At 45.9% G+C, this 18,089-nt stretch overlaps 2 protein-coding genes across 9 annotated transcripts in view; one reads left to right on the top strand and one right to left on the bottom strand.

The window, feature by feature from the left end:
- The window catches only part of FBXO34 (F-box protein 34), an 82,040-nt gene extending 76,997 nt beyond the window's left edge, over positions 1 to 5,043 (top strand). For all 8 annotated transcript variants that reach the window (XM_086320565.1, XM_086320571.1, XM_086320566.1 and 5 more), the window contains one exon: positions 1,792 to 5,043. In XM_086320565.1, the coding sequence (XP_086176691.1) occupies positions 1,792 to 3,943 (2,152 nt within the window). In that variant the 3' untranslated portion in view covers positions 3,944 to 5,043. The remainder of the gene's footprint in view (positions 1 to 1,791) is intronic.
- Positions 5,044 to 11,637: 6,594 nt separating this feature from the next.
- The window catches only part of ATG14 (autophagy related 14), a 37,313-nt gene continuing 30,861 nt past the window's right edge, over positions 11,638 to 18,089 (bottom strand). The window contains exon 10 of the mRNA XM_086320574.1: positions 11,638 to 14,611. Within this exon, the coding sequence (XP_086176700.1) occupies positions 14,305 to 14,611 (307 nt within the window). The 3' untranslated portion in view covers positions 11,638 to 14,304. The remainder of the gene's footprint in view (positions 14,612 to 18,089) is intronic.

Genomic DNA, 18,089 nt, shown 5'->3' with positions numbered 1-18,089 from the left:
ACGTGGGGCAGCTTCTCTCGGCCGTGCTCTGTTTCAGGGGTATCTTTACTTTGTGTGCCTTAAACGTAAGGTTTCTCTTTACTTAGCTGGAAGATATTCATATCCATATTTCTTCTTTTAGCTGAGACTGGACTCTAGGAATTAAATTTGAAATGAAAGGTAAATCTGTTCTGGATAATCACTTTGATTCTTGATGGATAAAACTGCTATCTGAAAGCAATCACTTTGAAGGCTGCCACAGTGCAGGCCTGGGTAACTGTTACGGAGTGAATGAGAAAGGGATGTGCCCGACTGCCCCATGTGTGTGTCTTAGACTGTATCCTGAGGAACAAGAGTGGGTTGAGAGCCTGCATGCTTAGACCCGTGAAAGCCCTTGCCTCACTCCCACCAATCTGTGACTGTGGGTGTTCATTTTGGGCTATAGGTCTATTTTGTGGGAGACCAGGCATCCCAACAAGACTTGTTTTTCTCAATCCAAGGTGTTCTGTGTAGCAGTGGGATATCTTGACATACAAACTAACAAAAATCATTAAATAATCTAGTATCCCAGTTCAGCTCAGTCATGTCCAACTCTTTGCGACCCCATGGACTGCAGCACACCAGGCTTTCCTGTCCATCACCAACTCCTGGAGCTTACTCAAACGCATGTCCATTGAGTTGGTGATGCCATCCAACCATCTCATCCTCTGTAGTCCCTTTGTCCTCCCACCTTCAACCTTTCCCAGCATCAGGGTCTTTTCAAATGAGTCAGTTCTTTGCATCAGGTGGCCAAAGTATTGGAGTTTCAGCTTCACCATCAGTCCTTCCAATGAATATTCAGGACTGATTTCCTTTAGGATGGAGTGGTTGGATCTCCTTGCAGTTGAAGGGACTCTCAAGAGTCTTCTCCAACACCACAGTTCAAAAGCATCAATTCTTCAGCACTCAGCTTTCTTTAGAGTCCAATTCTCACATCCATACGTGACTACTGGAGAAATCATAGCTTTGACTAGACTAGTATCCCAATCCCTCAGTTAACATTTCAACTCAGACCTGGAAAGGAAGTGACTTACCCAAGGTAAAATCACCCTGTCTAGCTAATTAGTGATATGACAAGGACTAGAACATGTACCTCTGAATGTAATTATCTTTGTAATTTATAAAATGGTTCCCATCTCCACCCCTGCTCAGGGAACGAAACAGGAACTTTTTTCCTGAATCAGTGAATTAATGAAGATTGTGGACTTTGTATTTTATCTGCAGAAAATCTGACAGTTAAGAGGTTATACAGATAGATTGTTAGTTATAGATGTCTAAAATATTCAACAGTAAGAATAGCTTAGAAAGCAATATAACAATTCTAATAGACTGTTTTGCAATCAATAAAATGCTAGTTATGGTGACTTAGAAAAGCATTAATATACCAGGGATTGTGGATGGGCTTCTTTTATCCTATTGTTTCTTCTATACTGTGTCTTATACTTAAGTGTCTTTAGTAAGTTCAAATTTCTTTACATTTAAAGTACTAATTTTATGTATAGAATTAAATAATGCCGGTCTGAAATTCCTTTAGTCACTCAGTCTGAAATTTATTTTCCAGCATGTAAACCATGGAAAGTAGTTGTTTTTGCTTTTGTTATTCTTGATTTGTATATGAAAAACTAGTGGAAATGAGAATTGGTAGAGATTTAGTGAACTGAAAGATAATGTTTCTTTTACTTGCTAGAACCATGTGAGTATAAGTTTTTTTAAAAAAAGCTTTTCTAAAAATAAAATCAGACTGTTAATCAAATGTGTATTTCCTTCTTGTAGAACCTCTGTTATGCACCTTAAGCCATACTGGAAACTCCAGAAGAAAGGGCAACCTCTGGAAATCGGCACGGGAACTCTGAGAACTCCTATGAGCCACCAACAGGCTATCAGTGATGAAGAATGCAAAGCTAGGTGTATGAAATCAAGTGTCTTTCCTTCAGCCTCTCTTGGTAAAGCATCATCTCGAAAGCCTTTTGGAATCCTTTCTCCAAATGTTCTGTGCAGTATGAGTGGGAAGAGTCCTGAAGAGAGCAGCTTGAATGTTAAAACCAAGAAGAATGCCCCATCTGCAACAATCCACCAGGGTGAAGAAGGGGAAGGGCCGCTCGATATCTGGGCTGTTGTGAAACCGGGAAATACCAAGGAAAAGATAGCATTCTTTGCAGCCCACCAGTGCAGTAACAGAATAGGATCTATGAAAATAAAAAGCTCCTGGGATATTGATGGGAGAGCTACTAAAAGAAGGAAAAAATCAGGGGATCTTAAAAAAGCCAAGATACAGTTAGAAAGGATGAAGGAGGTCAACAGCAGATGCTACCAGCCTGAGCCTTTTGCATGTGGCATCGAGCACTGTTCTGTGCATTACGTGAGTGACGGCGGGGACGGCGTGTATGCCGGGAGGCCTCTATCGGTCATACAGATGGTGGCCTTCCTTGAGCAAAGAGCCAGCGCTCTGCTAGCCAGTTGTGCAAAAACCTGCACTAACTCACCTGCTGTGGTGCGGTTTTCCGGGCAATCCAGAGGTGCACCCCCAAACCCCGAGCCTTTGTCCGCCCCAGGAGCATGTGAAGAACCTGCAGAAAGGAGAAATCCTGAGGTTGGTGAAACACAGAGCGAGCCTGTCCGTGTCCTCGACATGGTAGCCAGGCTGGAGTCCGAGTGCCTGAAGCGGCAGAGCCAGCGGGAGCCCGGGAGCCTCTCGAGGAATAACAGCTTTCGCCGCAATGTGGGCCGCGTGCTGCTTGTGAATGGCACCCAGGCTGAGGAAAGCAAAGCAGACAAAGGCGCCTTGGAGGTTCCTGACACTCAGGTGAAAACTGTGGGGTCTGTATCTGTGGGCTGCAGCCCCTTAAGAGCTGACCGTTGTTCTCCTCAGGGAGACCAGGCCTGGGACGGCGCGCCTCGAGGCTGCCCCTCGGTGCCAGCAGGCATGAGTTTGCACACAGACAGTGCAGAGTTCGAGCCAGATCAGCAGACTGCCATGAAAAGCAGCAACAGGCACGATGTGGAAATGACAGAGGAACTTGTTGGGCCACCTCTTCCTCCTCTCACCTGTGCCCAAGCCATTGAACTGCCCACAGATGCTGTTGATGGCATTAGTGAAGAGCTTGTGCCGCTTGCTAACCGAAATCCCGATCAGCGCAAAAGAGAATCTCTGTGCATTAGTATCACTGTGTCCAAGGTAGAGAGAGACCAGTCTTCCAGTTCGGAGTCCTGTGAAGACCCACTTCCAGGGATGTTGTTTTTTTTACCATCTGGTCAGCACTCGTCAGGCCACTCCCAGTCAGATGAAAGCACAACAGAAGAGTCTTCCGAGGCCAGTCAGCTTGAAGAGGCTGCTGAAGGTGACAGTGCACCTGAGGAAAAAAGCGTCTCGGTTGATTCGTTTGTCCCACTGGCCTCTCCTGTGGAAAGTACATTACCAATGCTTGAGGCATCCAGCTGGAAGAAGCAGGTGTCACATGACTTTCTGGAGACCAGGTTTAAAATCCAACAGCTTTTAGAGCCTCAGCAGTATATGGCTTTTCTGCCCCACCACATCATGGTGAAAATCTTCAGGTTACTTCCTACTAAGAGTTTAGTGGCTCTTAAATGTACCTGCTGCTATTTCAAGTTTATCATTGAATATTACAATATCAGGCCAGCAGATTCTCGCTGGGTTCGGGATCCACGCTACAGAGAGGATCCGTGCAAGCAGTGCAAGAAAAAATATGTGAAAGGGGATGTGTCCCTGTGCCGGTGGCACCCCAAGCCCTACTGCCAGGCGCTGCCCTACGGGCCGGGGTACTGGATGTGCTGCCACCGGTCCCAGAAGGGCTTCCCTGGCTGTAAGCTGGGGCTCCATGACAATCACTGGGTCCCTGCTTGCCATAGCTTTAATCGGGCAATCCATAAGAAAGCAAAAGGGACTGAAACTGAAGAGGAGTATTAAAATGTATGTGCGAGGCAGCAGACCGATCTCAAAAACTGCAAACCACCACCTAGATACACCGTTTCAGTGAGTGTTGCCTCTCAGAGTCATCACTCCAGGAGAATCTCTGCTACTCTGTCAGGACCGCCATTGCTCAGGCATCTTAAATCTCTGAATTTATGATCCATGTAAGAAAACTGGTCTCATCATTTTATAGTGGTGCCTCACGTTTGATTCAGGGTTGTATCCCACGGTTTGATTCACCTGGCTGTGAATAACTATGCCTGTTTTCCCAAATCAAATCCTTGAGGACGAAGACTTGCCACCATCAAAAGAATGTTCAGCAGAGTTCATCACAGACTATGCAGGCAGTCCCCAAAAAGGGGTTCCGAGAATGTTTGGAGCACTGGCCCCGTATTTGAAATAAGTGAATAGTGTCCTATGAAAAGAATAGCAGTACTCTTGGATGAAAAGTATGCTTACAAAGGAGAAGTCAGGCACCTTACTTAGACCTTGTATGCTTGATCTGTGAGGTTGATGTTGTGATTGGAGGTGGATTTCATGCCCTGTGGCGTTTACAGTGTATATAACGGTTGTGTTTTCCTAGGGCTATGAAAGTGCACATTAAACCCGAGCGCCTTTACTTTAGATGAGTGCTTTTGGCCCCTCTGTAAATAACAACATTAAAATCCAGTTGTAAATAGTGGATGCAGACTGAACATAATCACCACAATGCAGCTAGGATAGTGTTGCAGCTACAATCGTGTGGGTTGGTTTTTTTTTTTTTTGGGCTGGGGGGGGTCTCATCTCAAATTTGTACATCCTGTATAAAATATGAATGTTTCCCAAATAAACTATGAATGTTTTCTGTATAATATATGAATGTTTCTGAGAAGAAACTCTAAATAGTTAAGAGGTTAACCTGTTGAAAGGATACCAAATAATGGTTTAACTGGACAACCTTAAAAATTAGCATAGAGAACAATCTTTTGTTATATTTTAGTGATTCACCAAGAATGAGAGAATATTATATAGTCAGATTATAACATTTTTGTCTATTCTCTTTCTGTCTGGTTACAAATTTTTTTTAACTTCAATAAAAACATGCATCTTAAGTGGAACCTGAGTTTTGCAGATTTGTTTTCTTTTTTGAGGTAATATTAGAGATATTGTAAACTCAGTCCCGAGACTTTTTTTTAAACAGTTGTTGGGAGGGGGAGAGAGAATTCTCTTCTACCACTGGAAAGAGGCCTTCACTTAACAGTATGGGCTGACATTTTTACAAACCTTTAACACTTCTTTGCATTCGTCTGCCCAGGACTGTCTATTTCCTATTGGATGAGGCATTCTTATCTATGCATGGTGAGTTAATTGTTTAGAAGTCAGTGAGGATATATTCAGACCTGTGTTCATGTAATGCTTGGTGGGGCTGGAAAGTATCTGGCCCCAGAAAGCTTCTGTGGAGGACCCGCAAGCTAGGTTGGCTTGAATTGAGTAGTCACCAACAAAGCCTTGCAGCTGCATCAGCTCCTGGCTGTCAGGAAGCACTGGTGAGCGTTCCGGGGGCAGGGCTGATGGCAGTGATGAATGAAGACTGCGCTGGTCCCACAGGAGAAGGATGTGAAGGTGGAGTAAAGCTTTGGCCAGGACTGCCAAGCAGAGGGGGCAAGGCTGGAGTCGAGGAAGCCAGGTTCACCTGTGGTGGAGGTGGTGTGGCCACAGAGCGGCTTTCTGCCCTTACCCTTGGGCAGTAGCTGCACCTCCCTGAAAAGGGGAAACTAAAACTAGGAAGTCTCTGGACCCTGAGCAAGCAGGCATGTTGTGATACCTCCGACACGCTCGGCTGGAGCCCTTCTGTGACAGGACCGACGAGGCCGTGGAGGCGGACTTCCCCCTCAGGGTGGTGGTGTCCTTCCTGTGACACCCGGGCCGACGTAAGGGCGAGTGCTTTCCACCCCCAGGGCTGAAGTTCCAGTACTTGTCCTCCCTGTGGTGTGCTCTGAAGCGGCCATCTCAGTGTACCATCCCGATGTGATAGGTTTGTTTTACTCCTGATTCAGGAGTAAAGCAGATGTGCTCTCGCAGGACTTCATACAGTTTGGTGTGCGGAAAGGGCTTAGTGTGTGTCAGCTTTCACTGTTACTGGCGCTGGTTCTGCATGTGCCCAGGGTGCTTCTCCCAGGTCAGTCATCCTGGATCTCGTTTTCATGTGGGATACAAAGCTGTGAGTGTGAGGGCCTGGAGTGACAAAGAGCAGAAGAAGAAGGCCCAACCCCATCTTGGCATGCAATTCTTCAGGTCCTCAGAAATCATTGATGACCCTTTTTGAACCCGATGCAAGACCCAGTTCCCAGGGTTGTCTATGTGAATGATAAGAGAACTTTGGCAGGTGGCGTCAGAGGGCGCCTCCTCCCTGGTCTTCGCTTCTGGACAAGTGTAGCTTTTCCCCTTAGGAGAGATGCTGTGCTTCAGAGCCCCCTAGTGCCAAGCTGGGGAAACCGGTTCACTTCTCACTTCTCCAGCACTGCAGTGCTCCCTGCCTGACTGTAGAATCTTAGACTCATAAGAAAGGAAATAATGTGGGCATGAGGACCCTAGGCTCACCCCAACTGCGCTCCCGTGGGGACCCAAATGAAGAAAACTTACCCCTTCAGCTTTTGCTCAGAGGGAGGGCCTGAAATACTTGGCCTAGCAGCTCTCTCCCACCCGTCACTTCACCGTTTGAGAGAAAATCCAGAAAGCAAAGGGCAAGATGGCCAAGGTTAAACATTTTTTTCAGGCCTTGTCAAGGTGACTCTGGCATTAATATGGCCACGTAGAAGGCTCATTCACAGCTGAGCACGTCCCCTGCCCTAGCACTGACAACTCTGTGCAGCACCAGGGGGCATCTCTTTGGCAGCCCCACCCTGTCCTGCCCAGCTGGTTCGCCTGGTAGTACCTCTCTACTGCCTCTTCTGTGTCTGGACCTTGCTCTGCAACTCCACTCGGGGCTCGTGGAGGGCAGCTTGGCCGTGCCCTCCCTCAAGGCCTCACACCCAGTACACACAAATGTCATAAAAATGTTTATACCTCTTTAGTCATCATGTTGATGTAAGGGGTGCTGGCCAGCTCTGACTGTGCTCTACTGTAACTCCTAGTATGAGAAACATCAAGAGGGATGAAGGGACCTGGGAGGACCTTTTCCTTTGGCCACAGCTGGTCCCAGGGGACTTTCTTGGTGAGGGTCACTTCTGTAGCAGCCCTTGCAGTCTTGCTGGGTGACTGTCAGCTGTGTTTGGCATGATCTGGGCTTTGTCATGTTTTCCCTGGCAGCAAGTTCCTTTGGGCTTCCCGACTGCAGAAGGCTGTGAGTTGAGAGTTAAGCTTGATCTCGGAGTTCCCCTTCCTGGACTCTCTCCAACCACCCTTCTAACTCGGACTTGTCAGGGCCTCCCTGCTAACCTTTATGAACTGGCCTCAATTTTTTTATTATGTGGGTCTTCCTGGGCATTTTTCTTTTTTCCTACTGCTTTAATAGCCTCTATTCCTTCTTTACTCAGCAGACTGGCTATTCTTCCTCTCCTACCTCCCACAGCCTACCTCAAAATGACTGAAGCCTGTCTGTGCCAAAATCCTGCTGTACCATAGACTGCACCAGTAGCCAGAGCTGGTGTTACTGAGCCCTTACTGTCAGGTACCATGTTGTGTTTACATAAAGGCATTCTCTGCCATGTACAGCAACTGGCACTCAGGGAATCTGACAGTTTCTATCCCAGGTGTTGCTCTGGGTTCAGACAAGCTAGTGCTGCAATCTCCGTGACTGGCAAAAGGACCTTCACGGGAAACGTGCAGTCCCTTCTATGACATGCACCAAAGTGTGTGGCCATAGTTGGTGTCTGCGTAACCTCATGGGAAGAGCAAACATCACTGTGGTTATGAACCCTTGGGGGACTTCCGGTGTATATACCTCTAACTGGTTTAAGCAAAACCCAGTTAGGCAGTAACACCTATTCTAGGTGGTTTGCTTGACCTGGTATTATTCAGTATCTCAGATGGTAAAGAATCTGCCTGCAATGTAGGAGACCTGGGTTTGATCCCTGGGGTGAGAAGATCCCCTGGAGAAAGGAATGGCAACCCACTCCAGTCTTGAGAATTCCATGGTCAGAAAAGCCCGGCAGGCTGTAGTCCCTGGGGTCACAAAAAGTCGCACACGACTGAGTGACTGACACATACATACATAATTTTAAAGGAGCAGAGCCACTAAAATTGGCAGTTGGGAAGGGAGTGGGAGCAGAGAGATGCCATCTTCTCTGCTGCAACCACCCTGGTTGAGACATGGCGCTCCTCTGACTGAGGTGCAAAGTGAAACCTTACCCTCTCAAAGGCCCCTCATCTCTTCACTTAGTAGAGAACAGACCTCAGAACAAACTAGTTTTGGGACCCGTTGTCTCAAATTCTTTTTGGATTAAGATTCTTTGGAAGCTATAAAAGTTTAAAATTAGAAACCTCTACTTAAATGTTTTGCTTTTTGGAATGACAAAACCCAGCAGGGATTAGGTTCAGAAGTCAGCATTTACGGAGAAAATGGCATACAGCTGAAATGAAGTCCTGCACGTCCATCTCCCACCAGTAGAGGAGGATACGTACCAGGCACAGTGGTGGGAAACGTGCAAGTCCTCTAAGAGGGCTTGTGCTTGCTGAGTGATGAGCAGATCACGTCCCCTAATTAACTTGGGCAGAATCACTTGTGCTATTTTAATTATTTCCCTCCTTTACATCCACCTTCCCTACCACCCCCATCAGAGAATAAAACTGCTTTACTAACTGGTATTTTTAGATGTCTGTTAAGTAGCATGAAGAGGTTGATAGAAGATTCAAAACCAGCTTCAAAATTGATTATTTGCCAATCAGTAAAATGCAGAGCAAAGCTGTATCTCTTAGTGCCCTATCCATTAGGAGGGGAAACGGCCCATCTGTAACTGCATACTTGCAGCCCAATGGGAAGGCAGGGATGGACAGGACCCTTCTGGGACAGAGCCACTGATGACCTCTGCTCTTCCTCACCAAGCCTCCTGTATGAGTAGCCAGGCACGGTTCTGCTGCAGGGTGTGGGGCCTGCCACGAACAATTCTTCCACCCCAGCCTGAACTGATTCTTCTAAGCAGAGACAGTGCTCTGGCTGCCCTGGCATCTAAGCTGGGACCTCTCACACCATCTTTTCCCAGGTCAGTAGTCGCTCTTCAGGCTTCCAATGTGTGCTCTGCTGAGGCTCTTTATTGCATACCTTCTCAACAGGACTGTGGACACACCCCAGAAAAGAGTGAATTCAAGGAGGGTTTAAGTGTAAATAAAGGGGTAAGCCCTCCCCAGTTTTTGTGGCCCAGGGCGAGAATATAAATGAACCCTCCTACAGCCTCCCACCCACCGCTGTTTAATATTTTTCATGCTAATTAGATGAAATAGTATTTGGGGGTATCCTGAATTAAGCTGTATTATACATTTTACCTATGTCTTCTTACCTTTTTAATGAGACTACCAGAAAATTTAGAATCACATATGTGGGCTACAATAAATATTACACTGGACAGCACTGCTATAGGTGAGTGCTTCTAAAAGATTAATGCACATATGTTTTGGGCATTAAAGGTCTTGGTCAAGAGCTTTCCAGGCCTCAGCAGACTTTTTCTCCAAGGCCATCAATGCAGCAGAACTTCCAACGTAAGCCAGTACCGGTATCCCTAAGCCAGAAAATAGGTGCACCATTAGGGTGCGAGTCCAGGGTGCTAGGCATGGTCCTTCCTACTCTGACGGCAACTATTATTGAATACATTACCGATGCAGAAGATACGCCGTTTCTATCATTATTAATCATCCTTTGGTTGGGAGATGTTTCTCTCCCATCTACTACCTTCCAAACCACTTGCCCCTCTGTTATTAAAATCAAGAGCCATCTACTATGCTCTACATGTCTTCCTGATAATGTTTTAAATTTAGGGAAATAAGTTGCTGGGTAGGGCAGGAGAGCCCCTTCCTCAAAATCTAGGTGTCTCCTGAAGTCATAAAGTAAATGCTAAAAAGCCATGCCCCAGGGGGCAGATGGTGAACAAGCTGATATGGACCTGGAGGTATTAATGTGCCCTCACAACTGAGCGGCTTCCACTCTACTGACTCCCACCCACTTTTCAGCTTACCTAGTGCTGTGAGATCGGAGAAGGCGATGGCACCCCACTCCAGTGCTCTTGCCTGGAGAACCCCAGGGGCGGGGGAGCCTGGTGGGCTGCCGTCTATGGGGTCGCACAGAGTCGGACACGACTGAAGTGACTTAGCAGCAGCAGCGGTGCTGTCAGATACCTCCTGCCTATTTCTCACTTTTTAAAGGGACCACTTGAATTCTCCATCAGGTTTTCTCCCCACAAGACTATTACCTCATTCCTTCCTGTAAAAACACAATAAAAAAGTCACTGACGCAGCTTTTGCTGTTTTACCATCCCTTTTCTTCTAGAAAAGATGGTCCCACTGGTCCTTTTTGGTTAAAAAAACAAAAACTTCATCTTTGGAACTAAGCAGATGGTGAACCCTTTTTCTGGGGTACTTTCTCACCAGATCCTTGGAACGGGGTGCTACTGGTGGCCTTCTCTTGAGTATTTCATAGCTGGGGTTCAGATAACTTGCCCAAAAGTTGGTTTCAAATTTCCTAGTGCATGCTGTTGAAGCAATTTTCAAATGACCTCCCAACCACTAAGGACAAATTTATCCTTAGTTCTTTCTATCTGCTTCTACCCAATTCCTGCATCATTCATGATCTGAGGACTGGGAATCTGTGTGTACCCATTAGATGGGAGCATGTTTTTAACTGTTATCCGGGGAGGTGGAAGGACTGACATGGAAGCACATGCCCTATTCAGGACTCCTTCCATTTCCCTGCCTGTTCTGCTGCTGCTGGCTGGCCTCTTCCTGCAGGTAAAAAAAAGTAGGATGCCCACGGCAACATGCCTCAGCATTTGTCTGAGCTGCTCTTGCTGTTTCCATCATCACTCTCGGTATCCCCATCCACCTTGCACATGGCCCCTCTCCACAGTAATCTAACCCGAAAGGCACAGATTACCCACCTGGGAGAGACTACATAGTTTCTAAAGCAGAAGAAAACACAGAGGGGAAGGAGTCTTCTGTTCTCACTGCTTGACAGATTGCCTCTAACATCACCTTTCTGTTGTTCTGAAGAAATCTTTGGCAGATTCCATATGGGCAACCCAGAGGCCCCATCCTTCCCTCCCTCCCTCCCTCCTTAAAGGGCTGTTGCAAGACACCAAAAGTCACTGTTGGTGATCCGCATCAAATGATAGCTACCCAAACAAATCACTGACTCAATGAATGTGAGTCTGAGTGAACTCCGGGAGTTGGTGATGGACAGGGAGGCCTGGCGTGCTGCGATTCATGGGGTCGCAAAGACTTGGACACGACTGAGCGACTGAACTGAACTGACCCAAACAAAAATGCATCTTCAGAGCAAGTATGCAACCAATTTTCAAGATGGGCCATTACTGTAATACCAATAATACTTTTTCAAAAAGTATTAACAGGCATTTTTCATCACATGGCAAAAAATTCTTAAAAAAAAAAAAAAATCCTAGTTTGTATAAAATACTCCAGAGTTAGATCTCATTTTTGCTACCCTCAATTTATTATCAGTAGAAATGAGTAATCAGAGCTTGAAGAAGACATACATATTTGCAAAGTACTGTTAAAAGATTTATTGCAATAATACAACAAAAGTTTAGAAAACATTTATTTGTATGACTCAAACTGGTTTGGAAGTCGCAGAGCAGTGGGGAATCCCTGCAATGTGACGCCTTGAGGAGATTCTTTTAACAGCATGCCACCAGACGTTCTTCCCCATATTATCAATGCACGACTCCTTACATGAATTCTGTCCACTTCCCGATGTTGACATTGTTCCCCCCCGAACTTACAGATGTGCAAAACTTTTCTTCGTTACACCCCATTCCAAAAACAGTCTTTAACAGACCATTTAAAGCAGCCTATGTGGTGCCTGTGAGTTTTTCTAGTATTACCTTGTTTCAACAAATCATTTTACTATGGAAAACATGACCAGGTTCTATGGCTTTTTTTTATTTGGGAAAAAAAAAAAATACCAGCTTCAATTCTTTAAAAAGCTGTTTACATATGGTTCTGGCACCTCCATGAGAGATTTTAATGAGCAGCAAAGAGAGTAGAAAAAACAAACAGTGGTTGAAATGTATATTTAAGAATATTTACAGGGTGGATCCAGTGCAAAATAATGAAAACCAAAATATCTCAGCAGTGTTAAGTCAGTATGTTGGTGTTCAAAACCATTAAAGGTTTGATCATTTAACCCTAAGTAAAGTGCCTCTATTTGATATTAACAACAACAAAACATACCCTATCAATCCCTACATTTCCCATATCCATGTAAGCTTTGTTGAATTACTCTAGTTTGTGATATCTTCTTCGTAAGATTACTTGAGAAGAACCGTGACTGCTGTGCATTTTTTCAGCTAAAGTTGTTTTCTACCCCCAAGCCCCAAATCCCAGTGTTCCAAGACTAAGCTCTTTGAGGGTTTGAATGCCTAAACAACTCTCATCTCGTGGGATTTTAAGTTCATTTGGTATTTGTTCAAGTCTACCACAGCCACCCTCTATGAACTACTCCACAGACATGGATGGGGCGATGCAACCCAGCAATCATGAAGGCCAGTACTTAAAACCCGTACTGGCTGTAATAAGAACCCACAAGGGGAAAAGCCTGTTTCCTCCCTCAGTGGAAAATTCATAAAGTCAGGGAACTCAGAATTCCTGGGTAGGAATAAACATTCTTCTCTGCAATTCTACCCCAAACTCTACCAAACACTAAGTATACCAAATAGCAAGAGCTATATATAGCACCTCAGATTTGGAGGCAAAGTGTCAACTGTAACAATTACAACGAGAAAAGAAGCTAGGGCGGGACAAACCTCCAAGTGATTTATGAGGTACTATCATGCCAGTCACACTAACAAGATATGGTGATAATGCCTGCTAGGAATTTTTCATAGGATTTCATTTGTAGTTGTTACATAGGATTTTCCTTTGTAGTTATTAAAAATAAAAAACTACTTACATATTTGTACATAATGCCTCTCCACGGTTTTCTTATGAGATTGTCACTAAGAGAAGGACAAGACACATTAGCTGAAAATGATCTCTTGGTGAGAGAAAATTCTTTCCTTCAGAGCTTTCCCAGGATAGAGAAGAGCAGTATTAGCTATAATGATGTGCTCTGCATTTCAGAGCAAAGGTAGTGTCCTTAGAGCAACAAAGACCTAGGAAACAAAAGAGCAGGGTGGTTTTCCCTGGAGAAACCTGCTACTTACTGAAGCCCTTAGAAAGAAACTAGACAGCAGAAGAACGGCCCGAGGCCACGCCAGTGGCTTTTAACCTGTGTCCAGGCAGGGATTTGGCTTCCATAAGGGAACACCCTTAATGACTGACTTTTTACCCACAGAAAATAGTTCAATTTCAAAATGCACACGGAGTGGGTGGTAGGAATTCAGTCTAGGTAAGAATGAACTTAATTTCCCTCAAAACACAAGAAAACAGTTCTTAAATCTCTATGACAGTATTGCAGCCAGCATCTCTTCTCTTCGTGGATATGGGTCCTAAAGAAAAAAAGACCTTGGTTTCTTTGGCGTGTGGGGAGAAAGAAAACAGGAATGTCCGACGGGCCACAGTGGAGCAGCGCGAGCGAATCGTTTTTCAACTACCTCTCTCCTCCAAAAACAAAAACAAGACTAAAAACCCACCCTTTTAAAACGAAACAAACAGCCTTGACCTAAAAACCAAACGCGACCAAATTATAAAGAAACCACGTGTTTCAAATTGCCTGCCGATTCTCTGCACAAAAAAACTACTGTCATAAAACCGAACTCATATTAAACAGTTTTCATCTTTCAAGTCCTCATCATGAAGAATCACTTCCTTGTGATTCAGTCTCCGAAACAAAGTGTTCAGCAACAGTCTTAGCATCACGAGGGACCAACGCGCCAGCCGTGTCTGAGGGGTCCGCGGCCTGTCCCAGAGGGCGCTCCCTGCGCTTCTGCCTCCACAGAACTCACCAAACGGGGCCTTCCTCCACCAGCACTGGTCTGGGAGAAGGACCTGTGACCCCTCTGTTCTGTTAATTATCATAAGCATGTCGGTCACCACTGCCCAGTTGACCAAGAGAAATGCTAGACTCCCTGCTTTAAAAAAAAAAAAAACAACAAACCCCAACAGCTTAACCTCTTTTTGTTCCAGGCACTATCTTAGCTAAACACGTAACGTTTACTGGAGAGTGGAAGAAGCGCTTTCTCCAGGCTGTAGTGGCACCTCTTGGTCACTGCCTGTTAACGGTGTCCAGTGTAAGCTTTAAACCAGGAGGTGACTGAGGCTGCAGCTGACGAGATCATCCCACCAGCACTGCTGCTCGCGATGGGCGGGGACGCCTGGCTGCTCTGGCTCTGGGAGACTTCCACCGGCTGGGAAGGGATGTCACAGAACCGGGGACTTGGCAGGTTCTCCCAGTCCGTGCCCAGGTCAGTTTCCTCGTCACTTACGTGCTCATCTCCACTCTCATCTGATTCTCCAGCAACTCCGGGATCCACAAATTCCATGGACTCCTCCAGGTCAGCTCGCACTTCAAAGGGTCCTGATCTGTGGGCAGACAATGAGACAAGCGCCACTCTCGAGACAGAAGGCCTAATGGGACATGGGGGACCAGAGCCATTGCTGCACATTCTGCTGGCCTAGAATTGAGTGTTTCTTTACCTAAATAAGGGGCTTCCCAGGTGGCTCAGCGGTAAGGACTGTGCCTGCAGACTTGGGTTCAATCCCTGGATCAGGAAGATCCCCTGGAGTAGGAAATGGCAACCCACTCCAGTATTCTTGCTTGGAGAATTCCATGGACAGAGAAGTCTGGCAGGCTACAGTCCACGGCAGTCGCAAAGAGTTGGACATGACTGAGCACGCATCCAGTTACCTAAATGACGACGGCCATCCAAGTAGTGAATAAAACCACCACATGACACCTTCCCTCAACTCGACCTACTTGTGCAGACCCTGAATGGAAAAAGCCCATCCACTGAGACAAGGCGTGCATGTCCAACGTGTGAGTTCCTGTTTCAAACAACTGCTGTATCTACGCGTTCCAGTGAGAGAATTCTAACAGTCAGCTGAGGTATACGCTGGTGGGTTAGTGGAACAACAGAACTGTACAGGTGTTCTCTGCCTTATGTAAGCCCCCAGTTACTAAACTCCCAACACTCACAGGGGCTAAATGATAGAGCTGTACGCATGTTAACAACACTTCCTTGGATTTATGTCAACAGCAAGCTCTTGCACACATTTTAAGATATCATTACATAATTTTCTAGCGATACATTTATAGCGCTGAACGAGATATAACTCTTCAGAATATATTCATCTGGAATAGTGTGTATTTCTGTACTATATTTCAAGAGAAAGCTATTTTTATTTCCCAAAGGTCCCCAATGACATCATCACCTCCAAATCAGGCCTCATCACCTGTGATGGCTCCTCAGCACCACTGTGGAACCCGTGTCAACAGGCTCCACACAGTCCCTGCCCCTTCTCCTTGGCCTCTTCCCAGCTGCCTCAGGGGAGCTGGGCTGCATTTCCTTCAGGTGGGCAGTCACCCTGCCCACTGCCCTTCTGGGGGAGTTCCCTGCAGCCACGTACAGGATGGGACCAGTCATGCCAGCAGCCCTTTTCTGTCCCCTGTGGTCCCCAAGATAAGGATCAAGGCCTTGTTCACTGAGGAATTTCATTGATGGCGATTTAGGGGAAAATGACAGACAGACATTAGCAAAAGTAATGGAGACATGAGAAAAAAGAATTGTAGAGCCCGTCATTTTACTTTATGGTCCAAAATTCTTTGCGCCCTTCTGAATGCTAAAAGCCTAGCACTAGCCTCAGCGCACCTCATCAGACCTGGACCTTCTGACTCACTTTCTTCAGGGTCAGGCAATCTTCATTCTTTCAAGACAACCATGGTTCCCGGCTAGAACACAGCAACAGTAATAGCTAACGTTTCTGTTCAGGTCTGGGGGCTTTACAAGTATTAATTAAATTGGAAGAGGCACTGCAAGGCTCCCCTTCGGTCTGCGGTGAGCAATTTACTTTTGAAAGAGCCACTCAGACCAGGGGCTCCCAAGTTGACCAGGCCTCCATCCCCAGAAGCCCTCACTGTACAAGAGGTAAAGGGAAGAAGAACGGGGGAATGTCTCTCCCCAGCAGTCTTTCAACCTCCTAACCACTGCACCAGCCTCTTAACTCTCAGGATCTCTTTTCTGGTTCCTGAAAAGGTTCTTCTTACAGTCCAGTCTTGCCCCCCTTCTTTCTTTCTTTTCTTGGACACGTCTACCCCAAAGATGTTTTTTCAGATTCTTCTCCTCCCGGCTCCACTCACAAATACCCTCCACACTGCCAGAGCTCTCTGACTGAGGGCTGCTAAACTCTCACACTCATCTTCTCTGATGTCTGAGCCCACCAGTCTCAAAATACAAGCCAGCAGGAACTCTCCCCCTCCTCCCTCATTCTCCTGCCTGCTATAACCAAATAAGACCCCCTTTCCACCCTCACTGCCCCCCCCCCCAGCTCTGGTCCTCTCTATACCCCACCCCACTTCCTGGTCAGGGTCCCATCTCCGCTCAACCTCCCTTCACCCACCTCACTTACTGAGAACCACTAGCCCCGCTCCTCTCCTCATGGCAGCTGCCCACCAAGAACACAATTTAAGTGCCTCTGCCACTAAGAGGGACATAGCCTTAGTCCCTGTTTTCCTGAACACAAAAGTCTTGGATTCTGTTCTGTCCAGGGCCCTCAGCATCTACTGCCAGGTTTCATCTCCCAGCGCCCCCCAGGACCCCTCACAGACCCTGGCCAGTTCTCCACAGCAGTCGCTTCCTCCCAGCCAGCCCAAGAGGCACAACCTGTTTTCTATTCCTTTCTGATGCTGCCAGATCTACTCTTGGGGTCCTTCTTGGCATGAGACTGCCATCATCCACGGGCCTTCTCTTTAAGGGTTTTCCCACGGAAACAGGCAGGAGCGATGCAAGGTGGGGAAAATGACACTTCCTCCAGGCAGAGCTCCCTGCTGGACGCCACCTGGACTCCAGTTTTCTGCTCAGAATTGCACAGAGCAGAGTCCAGCTGGCCTGAAGAAGGTGCCGAATTAAGTACTTCTAATGAAAAATAAGCCAGTAAGATGATTCCCAAAGTGACAAGTCAGAACAATTTTAGTTCCGACAAGTAACCTACATCTCTAAGAACCTGTAAGAGCAGACGACATTTCTCCACTCAACTGCTCTCCCACCACTTCCAGCTGAGAGATGATCTGCCCAGCACACCCCAAGCCACACACACACCAACACAGAATTAACTAGCAGAATTAAGTCTTTTCACTTAATGTCTTTGGGAATAAAGATTATAAAATCATTCCTTTAATTTTCAGTTTAGCTGAATAACTGACATCCTTTTACTTAAGACTCTGAAGTTAAGAGTACTCATTTTTTATGATGCTGTAGGGAGTTAACTCTTTATAGATTAAGAAAACAATCTTTTAGCTTTTAGGAAGCCATCTTTTTTGGGTTTTAGGAAGTCTCTTTTGCAAAATATTTCAAAATTATTACCTGATAAAATATACAACCTCAAGAGTGAACTCTAAAGTAAGCTATAAACTTTGGATAAAAATGATGTGTTAAATATGGTACAGGCTGGATCAGATAGGAAAAAAACACAACAACAGATAACAAAATCCAGGGGGAAATTCTGATGAGGATAACTGCATGGTCTCAAAATGTCTCCTAAATGTCTGCTTATTAGTTCCAAGGAAGGAAAAATACGGGAAGTGTACAGAGGAGAAGCTGGAGAGCATCTTGACTAGGTGATCAAATTAACATCACCAGTGAGGGACAGATGGCCACAGTGGGCCTTGGATGTGACAGCCAGCAGAGATTCACCTAGAAGGCATTCCAGCTTGCAATGTACACCTGATCCATGTTTCAAGGAAACAGCAAACTCAGAATAAAAGCTCTATTTAAAAACAAACAAATGGTAATGTCATGAAAAACAAAGTAGACTGTGGTAACTGTTCCAGATTTAAAGGGTAAAG

Source organism: Bos grunniens, chromosome 10 (genome assembly GCF_055505025.1).
Source record: "Bos grunniens cultivar Pamir isolate PY7600 chromosome 10, Bosgru_T2T1.0, whole genome shotgun sequence".
In the NCBI taxonomy this organism is placed as follows: domain Eukaryota; kingdom Metazoa; phylum Chordata; class Mammalia; order Artiodactyla; family Bovidae; genus Bos; species Bos grunniens.
The sequence above is the reverse complement of the archived record's forward strand: the minus strand, read 5'-3'. Positions and strand labels throughout refer to the sequence as shown.